This window comes from Artemia franciscana, chromosome 9, assembly GCF_032884065.1.
Source record: "Artemia franciscana chromosome 9, ASM3288406v1, whole genome shotgun sequence".
NCBI classification, from domain to species: Eukaryota; Metazoa; Arthropoda; class Branchiopoda; order Anostraca; family Artemiidae; genus Artemia; species Artemia franciscana.
The window spans coordinates 38,471,005-38,484,410 of NC_088871.1; the positions used below are offsets into that span (position 1 = coordinate 38,471,005).

Here is a 13,406-nt window from a genome sequence, read left to right on the forward strand (position 1 = left end):
ATTTACATATAATTTACATACATCAAAAAAGACTTCGATTTTTACGTAGAAAATTAAAAATTCAGATATTTAAATTCGAAGTGTGCCATTTGTGCTCAGGTATGCCATGTAACAAAGAATAAGACCTTTTTGATCCTTAATACTAGTATTGTCTTCCAAAGCTTGGCTGGTATGTATTAGTCGCCTCATAAATGTGACTTTCGCGTAATTTCCGTTGTTTTCTGTTTTAAAATAAGTTTTCTGAAGTGGATCGTCATGTTCAATTAGTTTTCACCTGACACAGGTTTTTGAAAATATATTTTTTTTTTTTTTAGAAAGATGGAAAACCGGCAAGTGTGACTCGGTTTTTAGCTTTGGATAAATGTTTACCAAAACGGAAATTTTTGGAAATAATTGATTTTCCAGATGGTAATTCCAATAAGAATTATCTTGATTACGATGAAGAATGGTTAGCCATATTGAAATCGACTAATCATCTCCTGTCAGTTGTTAATTCGACTCAACATATGCCTGGTCCTGGCTATAGTGGAAGGTAACTGTATATTTTCATATTTTTTAAATTTATTTATTATTGAATAGAATTACATTCTTTAAAACTGATTTAATTATGTTTATTATCTACCATATTTATAACTTATTAAATTAATTTATCGTATTTTATATTTATTTTTTAATTTAATTTTTCTTTTTTCTCATTGACGAACTTTGAAAAGGACAGTGAAATTAGTCTCCGATTCTTTGAATCGACTAAGTGGAAACTGACACGGTCATATGTCTTGAAAATTAGAAAAATCAAAATTTAATTTTTAACGGAAAAGACCTCCGTGTACAAATGTGCAGTTTTTGGTAGTACAGAGTTTTAACGTAGAAAAAGTTAGTTTGATGAAAATCAGTAAAAATAAAGCTAAAAATATATTGCATCAAATACCCTAAACTAGCTTCTTTTTTTTAAGAACTAGCAGGTCTTTTGGAATCAAGGACCAGGTTGTTAATTTGTTAATGTTAGATGGTCAAAAGCGTTGCCAAACTTAAGTCATTAGTTTTTCTGATTTATTTCTACAAGTCAACGTCATAAAACGACCATAGGTAAATTTATTTGAAATAACTAAAGATAGTTTTGAAGCAACAAAAGAAAAATCTTTGAAAATTGTAATTTGCAGGTATGAGTATACCTGAAATGGGTCCAGGGGACAAAAAAAAGTTTTATTCAGAGCCGTTTAGTTAAGAATCTATAATTATATTTCTATATTATCATTTTTTAATATATTTATTTATATCATATACTGTATCGTGTTATATATTATGTATTTTTTTATCTTAAGATTGTCTTCTTTCTTTTATTATGAATTTTTAAATGAGAAGTATTTTGATGTTATTTAAGTACTGTATAGCTATCAAATTCAAGAAAAATGTTGGCTGTTAAATATACTCCCCGATTTCACTGCTCGTATTTCCACCTTTGATACCATCTTGTTCAAACATCTATTCTGTCTATATGAAACTATCCTTTGTAATCATGGGAAGCATCTTTACTTTCAAAGAATAGGTTTGAATCCTACATATTATTTTTGTTCGCATATTTTTAGTTTATTTTTTATTGCTGTTCTTTGAAACATGGGAATGTGCAGGGTTTTTTCTAATCTAAATTTCAGCACGTGTAGTTCATATACGTTTCCAATAGGCTGGATGTCTGACGGATTTGAAAGTGAATTTAACAATTATGGAGAGACTAAAAGTGTTGCAATCTAAAATAAAGTTATAGAATTTACGTGTCAAAATGTTTATAAGGGGTAATTTTTATCCGAGGTTCAGAAGTTATGGATATAAGATAATTCATCGTTGGAGCATCAGATTCAATCTAGTAAAGAATGAACTCTACTCTATAGTAACCGAAATTTAAAATTGTGTTTTAAAAAGCTGTCAGGTGAAGAATCATCACCATTTTGGGTTGATTCAGGAATGGTAACTAATATTTTGATTAAACTTAATGGTAAGTTTATCGCGAAGTCAAATTTTATAGGAATTTCGGTAAATAGTATTAAATTGCACCATTGGAATCAACATAGCCAAAAACACCATATAAGAGAGTTATAGTTCTCTATCTTGAGCGATTCGACACACTTGGGGGACTTTTTTTTAATTCGCATCAAATGGGAAGAATTGACGTGTCCCTAATCTTTTTTCCATTTTTTTTTCTTTTTTTTTCTTTGCTTTTAGTGGGCACTTTAACATCATTTTAGGGCTCATTTGAAAGCTGTTTTATATCTACGTGGTTTTATTAGTAACAAATAAAAGGAAATTTTTTAGTTAAATAATGACTTAAAAACATGTTTTCAATGTTGAAAGCCAATTTTTTTAAATTAGACTTGCAGCTTAAATTACATATATTAAAGCAACAAATGATTGTTACATTCTTTCTCAGATTATATTAGTGTATTTTTTGTGAATTTCCACGGATTTCTTACGTTAGAGGGACTTGATACTGTGTAAAATATATCTTCGGTACAAAGGCTCCTAAAAGTGTTGCAAAAACTTTGGGTGATTTGTGGCACTCGAAGGACTATGTTTCTTGGTTGCAAACCTGCGTTTTCTATTTCACGTTCGTCTTTGAAAACCTGTGTTGTTTTGTTTTGAAAACCTGTGTTTCCATTTAATGTTTGTCCATTAATATGTCTAGTAAACTTTTTACAAATCTAAGATAACAAAGCTATTAAGCTATTGGGCAAATATCATCCCTCCATGGCAAGCGCCATTATGCAACTGGTCACATTCTCTATTATAAATTAAATAAAAAAAAACAAGTTTTTTTTAACTGAAAGTAAGGAGCAAAATTAAAACTTAAAACGAACAGAAATTACTTCGTATATGAAAGGGGCTGCTTCCTCACCAACATCCCGCTCTTGACGCTAAAGTTTGACTCTTTCTTTAAACTCTTCTTTTTAAAACAGTAAAAAATCTTTAGCGTAAAGAGCGGGATGCTGGTGAGGAAGCAGCCCCTTTCATATACGAAGTAATTTCTGTTCGTTTTAAGTTTTAATTTTGCTCCTTACTTTCAGTTAAAAAAAACTTGTTTTTTTTTATTTAATTTCTGAACGTTTTTCAATCAATGCATGTTTTGATTTTGGCTCTCCGCAGAGGAATAATTAAAACGAAATTTGTATATTTATTTTGATTGAATGATTTTGAGAAAAAAGAGCGGGAGAGGAAGCCTAGTTGCCCTCCGATTTTTTGGTTAATTAAGATAAAGGCAACTAGAACTTTTAATTTTTTACGAATCTTTTTTTTAGTAAAAGATATACGTAACTTATAAATTAGCTTACGTAAAGAAGTTTTGTATTCTCATGTTTTTATTACATATATGAGGGGGTTCGCCCCCTCGTCAGTACCTCGCTCTTTACACTAAAGCTTAGATTTTGTCCCAATTCATTAAGAATGACCCCTGAATCACCAAAGCCGTAAAATAAATAGTTGAAATTACTAAAAATACTTTAGCGTAAAGATTGGGGTATTAGGAGGAGGTGAGCTCCTCATATGGGTAATAATTTCCGTTCGTTTTAAGTTTTAATGCTGCTCTTTACTTCCAGCTGAAAAAAACTTTTTCATATTTCTTTTTTCATTGTTTTTTTTTAATAATGCTAGTAAATCCTGCGCTCCCTTCATGGGAATTTTCTTCTACCATGACAAATTCCTCGATGGAAAGCTCCCCCAGCCTATCCCCCTATTCTCAACCCCTCCCCCCAACCAAAAAATCCTACTGAAAACGCTTACACACTTCCCAATAACCATTACTATATGTAAGCACTGGTCAAATTTTGTAACTTGTAGCCCCTCCCCCAGGGACTGTGGGGGAGTAAGTCATCCCAAAGACATAGTTTTTATGGTTTTTGACTATGCTGAACAAAATGGCTATCTCAAAATTTTGATCCCTTGACTTTAGGAAAAAAATGAGCGTGGGAGGGGGCCTAGATGCCCTCCAATTTTTTTGGTCACTTAAAAAGGGCACTAGAACTTTTCATTTCCGTTAGAATGAGCCCTCTTGCGACATTCTAGGACCACTTGGTCGATACGATGACCCCTGGGAAAAAAAAACACAAAAAAAAACAAAAAACAAACAAATAAACACGCACCCGTGATTTGTCTTCTGGCAAAAAATACAAAATTCCACATTTTTGTAGATAGGAGCTTGAAACTTCTACAGTAGGGTTCTCTGAGACGCTGAATCTGATGGTGTCATTTTCGTTAAGATCCTACGACTTTTAGGGGGTGTTTCCCCCTATTTTCCTAAATAAGGCAAATTTTCTCAGGCTCGTAACTTTTGATGGGTAAGACTAAACTTGATGAAACTTATATATTTAAAATCAGCATTAAAATGCGATTCTTTTGATGTAGCTATTGATATCAAAATTCAATTTTTTAGAGTTTTGGTTACTATTGAGCCGGATCGCTCCTTACTACAGTTCGTTACCACGAACTGTTCGAAAATATATTTTTTTGTATGAAAGTGGTAAACATTACTATGAATGATTTACGTGATAAAATTTTGATAAATATAACAAAATGCTATTCTAAGTTAATAGCATAGGAATGATCATATATATTTTACTCATTATTTTACAAAAGCGACGCTATAAAAAGAAAAAAAGAAATCATCAAAAAGATGCAGAAATCACCAAAAAAAGACGCAAAATCATCAAAGACAGAAAATCATCAAAGACGCAAAATCATCAGAGACGCAAAATCATCAAAGACATAAAATCATCAAAGACGCAAAATCATCAAAGACGCAAAATCGTCAAAGACGCAAAAACTATCAAAAGACACATAAATACGAGAAAAATGAACCTAATCACGAGAAAAAGCAGATAAAACGGTGGAAAAGACCGAAACGTAGCTGTGCAAAATTTAATGATTTATCTTCATATTTGAAACGTTTGAATGATATCCATTGCTGAATTTAAAGTAAATAATTTACAGGTAAAGCAAAAATTTAAGATACCAGTAAAAGCTGGTCTGGATTCGTAGGCTACTAATTCACTATTATTAGAAAGACTTCTTAGAAAAAGTATTAGATGTTAAAAAAATATCGGCATAAAAAGCAAGGAATGCTCACAAAGGCTGGAGTGTAGTTTAGATAAAACTCGTCCTTTATAAAGGGCCCCGGTCTCCAACGGTTTTCGAATATCCTAGCTTAAGTTTCATTTGAATCCTTAAGAACCTAAAACCGGAAACTCCCCAATATGCCCTCAATAATTCAGTCCAATACCAGTAAATAGACACGTATAGCACATGATATACAGTGCCGTAGTATAGTTTAACTGAGCCGCTAGTAACCCATAGAAAATATTCTAGAGGGCATTTCTAAGGAATTAATAAGCAAAAACCTAAAATTTGCGTCGGGAAACAATTTCAGCTACTTATAGTTTGCTAGTATATGCAGGCCCAAAATGCTTTCTGTGAGTTTTTAAGATGCTTTTTGTCGAGAATAATGGTGAACACCCTGCAACTATATGTGGTGGGTGATATTAGTTGAATTATAGTGACTTTTTATGACAGGGATCGAATAATATGAGTGTGTCTCATCACTATGAAGACCTCGTTTCATGTCACGCAAATAAAGAAAATATTAATATTTCTACAATTAGGATCTTTTCAGCTCCAAGTTGAATAACATAAATCTTTCAATTGGTCCACAATTTGATTTTGTTGCAGATTTTTCTTTTGTGGAACCGATTGGAGTCTAAAAGAATTAAATAAAAAAACAAGTTTTTTAAATGAAAGTAAGGAGCGACATTAAAAATTAAAACGAACAGAAATTACTCCGTATATGAAAGGGGCTTTCCTCCTCGACACCCCGCTCCTTACGCTAAAGTTTTTTATTGTTTTAAAAAGTAGAGTTGCGAGAAAGAATCAAACTTTAGCTCAAGGAGCGGGGTGTCGAGGAGGAAAACCCCCTTTCATATACCGAGTAATTTCTGTTCGTTTTAAGTTTTAATGTCGCTCCTTACTTTCATTTAAAAAAACTTGTTTTTTTTATTTAATTTCTGAAAGTTTTTGAATTAATGCATGTTTGATTTTGGCTCTCCGTGCATAAATTATTAAAATGAAATTATCATATTAATTCTTTTTTTGGCTAAATGGCTTTCTCTTTGTTTTGATCAGACGATTTTGAGAAATAAGGGGTGGGGAAGGAGGTCTAGTTGCCCTCCAATTTTTTGTTACTTAAAAAGGCAACTAGATCTTTTAATTTTTAACGATTATATGTGTGAGGGGGTTGGTCCCCTCGTTAATACCTCGCTCTTCACACTAAATCTTGTTTTGTCCCAATTCTTTAAGAATGACCCCTGAATCAGAAAGGCCGTAGAATAAATAGTTGAAATTATTTAAAAAAATTTTAGCATAAAGAGCGAAGTATTTATCTCCTCCTAAATACCTCGCTCTTTATGCTAAAGTATTTTTAGAACCCCTCATATGCGTAATAATCTCTGTTCGTTTTAAGTTTTAATGCTTCTCCTTACTTTCAATTGAAAAAACTTTTTCATGTTTATATTTTCATTGTTTTTTTTTTAGTAATGCTAGAAAGTCCTGCGCCCTTTTCATTGAATTTCTCTTCCCCCATGAAATATTCCTCCAAGGAAAGATCCTCCCATATAGCCCCCTCCCCTGAACCCCACACCCAAACCAAAAAAATCCCCCAGATAACGTCGGTACACTTCCCAGTAACCCTTACTGTATGTAAACATTGGTCAAAGTTTGTAACTTGCAGCCCCTCCCCCAGGGACTGTGGGAGGTAAGTCATCCTCAAAGACATAGTTATTATGGTTTTCGACTATGCGGAACAAAATGGATATCTCAAAATTTTGATCTGTTGACTTTGGGAAAAAATGAGCGTGGGAAGGGGCCTAGGTGCCCTCCAATTTTTTGGTCACTTAAAAAGGGCACTAGAACTTTTCATTTCCGTTAGAATGAGCCCTCTTGCAACACTCTAGGACCACTTAGTCGATACGATGACCCCTGGAAAAAAAAACAAAAAAAAACAAATAAACACGCACCCGTGATTTGTCTTCTGGCAAAAAATACGAAATTCCACATTTTTGTAGATTGGACCTTGAAATTTTTTCTATAGGTTTCTCTGATACGCTGAATGCGATGGTGTGATTTTCGTTAAGATCCTATGACTTTTAAGGGGTGTTACCCTCTATTTTCCAAAATAAGGCAAATTTTCTCAGGCTCGTAACTTTTGATGGCAAAGACTAAATTTGATGAAACTTATATATTTAAAATCAGCATAAAAATCCGATTCTTTTGATATATCTTTTAGCATCGAAATTCCGTTCGTTACCACGAACTGTTTGAAAGAATCAATTATTTATTAAATAACAATATTCAAGATGTTATCGTGGAACCGACCTAGTCATGATAATATTCTACACTATGGTTTTTTTACGATTATGGTTTTTTAAATGACATTTTACTCAAGGCCTTATCCAGAGTGGTGGTGGTTTAGGGGGTTTGATTCCTCTCCCCCTCCCCCCGAAAAAATCTGGATACGGTCCTGATTTTACTCTATGTATAATTCTAATAGACTATAAATTGAAAAAGTCTTTTAATTTAAAAAGACTATAATTTAAAAATAATAAAATAAATGAGACAGACTTTGATTTATTGAAGAGGAACCACTTGCGTGACTTCTGGATAGTATCCACTCTTTATATCCACTTTCACTACCACCCATTTTCAAATATGTACTCTGTTAATGGGAAACCAACCTTTGTAACACGGAAAGGATATTATTTTTAAACCTTATAGGATACATGCATCGTATATCATAGCTAAATATGCGCATAAATTGTCATACTATTTATTCATATTTATATGTTTTTTCTAAGCAGGAGAATGTACAGTAATTTGCTCTCTTATTACCGCTATTGTTCAAATATATATTACATTAATTTAAAATTAAGGTTTATAATCATGAATTGAAAAATGATTTTCAGGAAGTTTTGTGGATACCTTATCATCTTTGTATGTTTTTCAATTATACTGCTTAAACAATTTTTTGGCAAAATGGTACTGGTGCATTCTCATATTAAAATATTTATTCTGTTAATAGAGTGCATGGGTTTTTGTTTCGTTTTTCTTTTCAGTACACACCTTCTATGTAAAGTAATAATTCTAAACAAATAATTAGTTAATACTATAATATTAGTTAATTTTTTTTGCTGGGATTGTGAGTTCCCTGGGAAGAAAGAAAAAAAAGCCTTTTTTCCCCATAGAACCGTTAAATATCGTTACATTTACCGTTAGAACTGTTAAATTTCAGAGTTGTAAAATAATTATAGTGGCTCTTGGTCTAAAAAAAATTATCACATTACGAAGATGACTTAATCCTGGCTTGTGTTTCCAGGGTTTTTATGGTAGGTTTGAATACTAGTATTATTATTGCTATACTTTTATAACCCTTATAAGTACAAAAATTGAGGATTAATTAATATATCCACAGTTTATAAGGATCGCTGTAAACATTTTAGAAAAAGCTTTTTGAAACTCCTCCATGGAAGTTTCGCTATACCAAAGCGCAAGAGTTGAAATTTTATCTTTCTTCTTTTCAGTTATTTGTCAATTTTGTTGCATGAAAGCCATTTACAATTTGGCACAATAATTTATAATAAGTCGTAAATTGATTTTTTATCAACTTGTTACAACTTATTATTGACTGAGTATTACTTGATTTTTTACCATACTTGTTATTATGCCTAGCCTATCCTTAATAAGGAATCAGCTCAACCCCTTTGTGTTCCTTTTTTTGGCGTTTTAAGCTAGATTCTGAGAGAAATTGAATTAGGCTTTGGTAACGGGATTTCAGTTCAGCTGACAAAAATATCTTTATATTGGTGGACAATTGATTCGCCTCTGTTTCGGCTCATTCGAAAAATTCTGTCCTCTACAGTGGCGGCTTTGGCATCTCTTGCACCCGGGGTAAAATCTTGATAAGCGTCCCCCGCCCCTGTCTCCCAAAAATTTTTAACAAAATTGTTATTTATGAACAAATTTTTTATTTATTAACAAAATTTGAATACAGAATATTACAAAAAAGCAATAAAATTAGTTAAATCCGGTCTTCTTGTTTTTATTTTTCAAGAAATGGTGATGAAGATATGGGAAAATGAAAATTTCTGATTCAGTTTGCTCATGCTTACTGCCAACTATGTCCACTACTTTAATAAAAAAAAATATTAAAATCGTTAGATTATTTATTTGAAATTTTGAGAAACTAAAATTTTTGCGCCTGGGGCAAGTGCCCCCTATACCTCTCACCAAAAGTCCGCCTCTGTTCTTCTAATCCGTAAAGTTTCATTGAATTCACTGTTTTCACTTTGACTTTGGCATACCAGCTTCAATCTACTGAATGCGTTTTAATTTGACAAAGTGTGTCGTTCTGATCTCACGTAATTTTGGCATATTTACTTAAGCCATGGTCTGTGCTCCAGCACTAGTTTATCACGTAATGATCATTAATAATGTGTTTAGGGGTAGTGGTTACAACCTTCACATAATTCCCCTGAGAGTAGTAGACACAAATAGAGCTCTGCTACTTTAGCAACCTTCCAGCCATTAGCAATTCTATCCAGTGTCTGACGATGAAGCAGGGTATTGTGTGGATTATCCTGCCGAAATTGGATGGAGTGAAGCCAAAAAGAACCCCTTTGGACATATAAAGTGCCGACTGTGGGGACAAGGAAAGATCCCTTGAGGAGTAATCTGAGAGGGGAGAAAGAAGTTCTCTTGGTAGTGGAGATTCTGAAGATTAAATGCCGCTGGTGACTCGAGAGTGGCGGATAGCTCTTTCCTCTCTTTTGACGGATGAGTTTGCTTCCCCAAGCTGGTCTGAAAGTGGTGCTTGGGGCTCTCTGGGTGGAGGGGAACAATGTTGGACACCTTAGCACTACCAAAGAAGGCTCCAATATACACTGAATAAAGAGATATATAAGGCCTACCTCAAAATATCCCACCCAAGGGGGAATCAGTTGTCCAATGTTTATTGGTACTTTTTTTTGCATGAAAGCAAGGTCCTTTGTGGCTTGAGCCTCCCTTCAGTTTGTGAGTCCATCCATAATAATAATCATTTATTATTTACCTTCAGCCTAAAAATGCCAGATAACAATAAATTTAGGCTAGAGTGCTTATAATATTGAAGAAGGCTTAACATTGTTGTCTGTTCTGAATACCGAAAATAATAATAAATAATCAGTTATTAGTAACTATAATTGAGTTCTGGAATACGTCTTCTATATTTAATCGACACCATTATCCTTAAAATCTACTTGCTTTTGTGAAGTTATAGTAAACTTCTTTTTTTTGTCTTTGAACTTCTCTCATAGTTGTATTTAAAGTTTATTTTTCGTGAATTGGAGCGAAAAGAGATTGATTAAGAATTTGTGCCCTTCTCAAAAGCAACCTCCTGTTTGGGATATTTTGTTTTTGTTTTTCTTACAGTGTTATTCAAATTTTTTCTCAATTCCGTTGAAAAAGTTTGTTTTAATATCTTTCCAAGTTTTTTAGATATTTCTTTCTGTTCGGGAATGATCACGCTGCACCATTTCCATTAAGAAAATTAATTTTTTATTTTCTTCAATGTTGATTCATGTTGGATGTCTTGTGTAAATTCCTAGTTTCAACACTATTTTTTGGAAGTATTTGGAATAAAGAAAGCAAGTAATAGTGTATGTTTGTGCATTAAGTTTATGTGTTTACAGTTATACAGAAAAGAGATAATGCAGCGACCCCTTCATATCCTTCAGAGAACCTTCCCCCTCCTAAAGGTTCGAGCAAAATAACTGCTGCGCTTATATAAGCAAATGAATTATTATTAATTGCGGTAAAGTAAACAGTCTCATCAGGAACTATTTTACTGAATGAAGTGAATTAATCCAGTATATATAAGAAGGGCCAATTTAAAAAAACAATTTAATCCTTCATTAGTACTTAAAATAAATCTTAAGTTTTTAGATTATCCGCGAAATAAAAGTTGCCATATTCAGTAATATTTAAGCAAGATATTCATTTCAAAGTTTCGTTACAATACCCTAGTTTAACCTGTCTATGTTTAAATTGCAATGCTGTTGAATTTAGATCTTCCGATATTGAGTGGAAGACATTGGTGTCAGGTGACAAAGGGGAAGGTTATATGCCCTCTTGATTTTTTACTCCCCTCCTTGATTTTGAAAAACATCTTTCTGGGGTATTTTCATTAAATGTTCTCTTTTTTTGTATTTTCGTTGCAAAATTAAAAAGAGACAACTTTATCCCCCCCCCAAACTTCGAAACTTGCATCCCCTCCTATATGTTTGTGAATGGGCGCCACTGTCGGAAGAAGAAAAAAGTTAGATATTCTATATAGTACGTTCTTATATATTACGAAGATCTTTGTAATAACAATCTAGACTTAAAAAAATGATCTCGACTTTGGGAAATTTGTTAGGGGATTAATTAATTTTCGGAAAACACATTTCATATGAATGACGTCAAAGTTACTTTAAAAGAACTAAACTGTCTTTCTTTTCACCGAGCGAAGCTTGATTCCCTTGTACTTAAAATGAACAACAACAAACTTCATTAATAAAATAAATACATCGCGAACATGAGATAAAAAAAAAATCACGTATCTCGTCACTAATAGGAAAATTGCTGGTTATTGAACACCTCACTCGAGAAATTGTCCACCATGTTAAAATTCGCAGGTTTAAGAGTTAAAAAAAAAAACAACCAAAATTGGAACTGATAAAGCAAGGGCTAAAAACAAATGCAAAACTAAAAAAGCGATATTTGGCAGGTGGGACTTCCGACCGACTAAAGAAGAACTAGCTAAAGTCAAGTCAGCATTCAATCCTGACTTAAGAATACCCGAAAACTTTATTAGAACAGCCCCTGTGTTTAATGGTAGACATCGATTCGACGGAGTAGTACCTGATCCTTTGAAAAATCCACAGACGGAATCTTTCTGTGATAAATTGGGTGTAGATGACCCAGTGGAGGTGATATTGTCAAGTAGGGCACCGGCCAAGAAACGAGTAGATGTCTCTGTAGTTGAGGAAAGTGAGCTTGATGTTACACTCAGTGGTAAGTTGTTTTTTTTTCTTCATTCTTAAAAAGTGATATTCTTCTAGTATATAGAAGTAAGTATAAGAATATAAGTAAGTATAAGATAAGAAGTATATATCAATAAGAACTATAGTATTTGATTTTTATATGTATATTTTTTAATTATTAGAAAAGTATTGTAAAACTGCCAAATAAAAATGACACCGAGACTTCAATTAAAAAAAAAAATCTGGGCAAAAAATCTAGGCTGGTGTTCTAGTTATGTCTATTTAGGGCCTGGACCCGATGTGACCTTTGTGGGAAAGGAATCCCTATATTCTTGCCACTAGAACTCTAGTTATTAGAACTTAACCAAAGAGTAAGTATCCTGGCTGACGCTTTCGGGGTCCTTACCCATTCTGACGTATGAGGGTGGGTCTTTTTCTGTGATACGTCATCTACCGGATAGGCTGTCAAATCTCAACCTAGCCTGGTGGGAAGTAAGAGCAAATGCCCTAGCTTAGCTTTTTAGGAATCAGAACTTGATCTGACTTACTAAAAAGAGAAATATGAATCCTCATTACAAAGACTGCTAGCAGAAGGGATTATTGGATCTCAACCAAGCTCGATTGGGCCTATGGGCAAGTTGCCTAGTTGTGTTTTTTATTACTTTTACTCATTCTGACCTCCACTATGGGATAGGGTCGCTAAGTTCTTGTCATAATAATATTTGTCCGAATGTGTTATAAAATTTTAATCAAGTTCTATGGGAAGTAGAAATAAGTCTTCTAGTTCTGCCTTTTCGGATTTTTAAGGGCCTGTTGGAGCTCAGCTAAACTCTTCCGCTAACTCTTTTTTTTTGGAGTTAGAGCTGATTTGACTGCTTTGTGGGAGGAGAAAGACGACCCTAAATCTTCTTGTCAGACATCGTTCAAAAAAGGTCGTCAGATATCAACCAAACGTGGTGAGATGTGGTAATTAATGTCTTAGTTCTTCTTCTTAGAAATTCGGAACGATTTGACCTTTTTTGGGGGAGAATAAGGCGGAAGCGAGTCGTAATTATTGCCATAAGTATTTCAACAAAAAGGGGGCTTTGGATTCCAACCAAACTTCATGGGAATTAATAGCTATACCACTATTTGGTCATTACCATGCCTCTACGGAGGGGGGGGGGCATAGGTCATCAAAATGTCTTCATAAATCTAATTGCTTGGCCATTTTCAAACAAACGAAAGAACTGCTAAAAGAATTTAAATGAAGATTGATGGAAGGGACTGCCTTAAGATGAAACGAATTACCGATTTAAAAAAAAATGGGTCAAAAGCTAT

The 13,406-nt window shown here is 33.4% G+C and overlaps 1 protein-coding gene across 1 annotated transcript in view; it reads left to right on the forward strand.

Annotated features, from left to right (window-relative positions):
- The window catches only part of LOC136031386 (lariat debranching enzyme-like), a 57,234-nt gene that overhangs the window by 32,617 nt on the left and 11,211 nt on the right, over positions 1 to 13,406 (forward strand). Inside the window, exons 6-7 of the mRNA XM_065710908.1 lie at positions 315 to 532; positions 11,831 to 12,117. Of these exons, the coding sequence (XP_065566980.1) occupies positions 315 to 532; positions 11,831 to 12,117 (505 nt within the window). The remainder of the gene's footprint in view (positions 1 to 314; positions 533 to 11,830; positions 12,118 to 13,406) is intronic.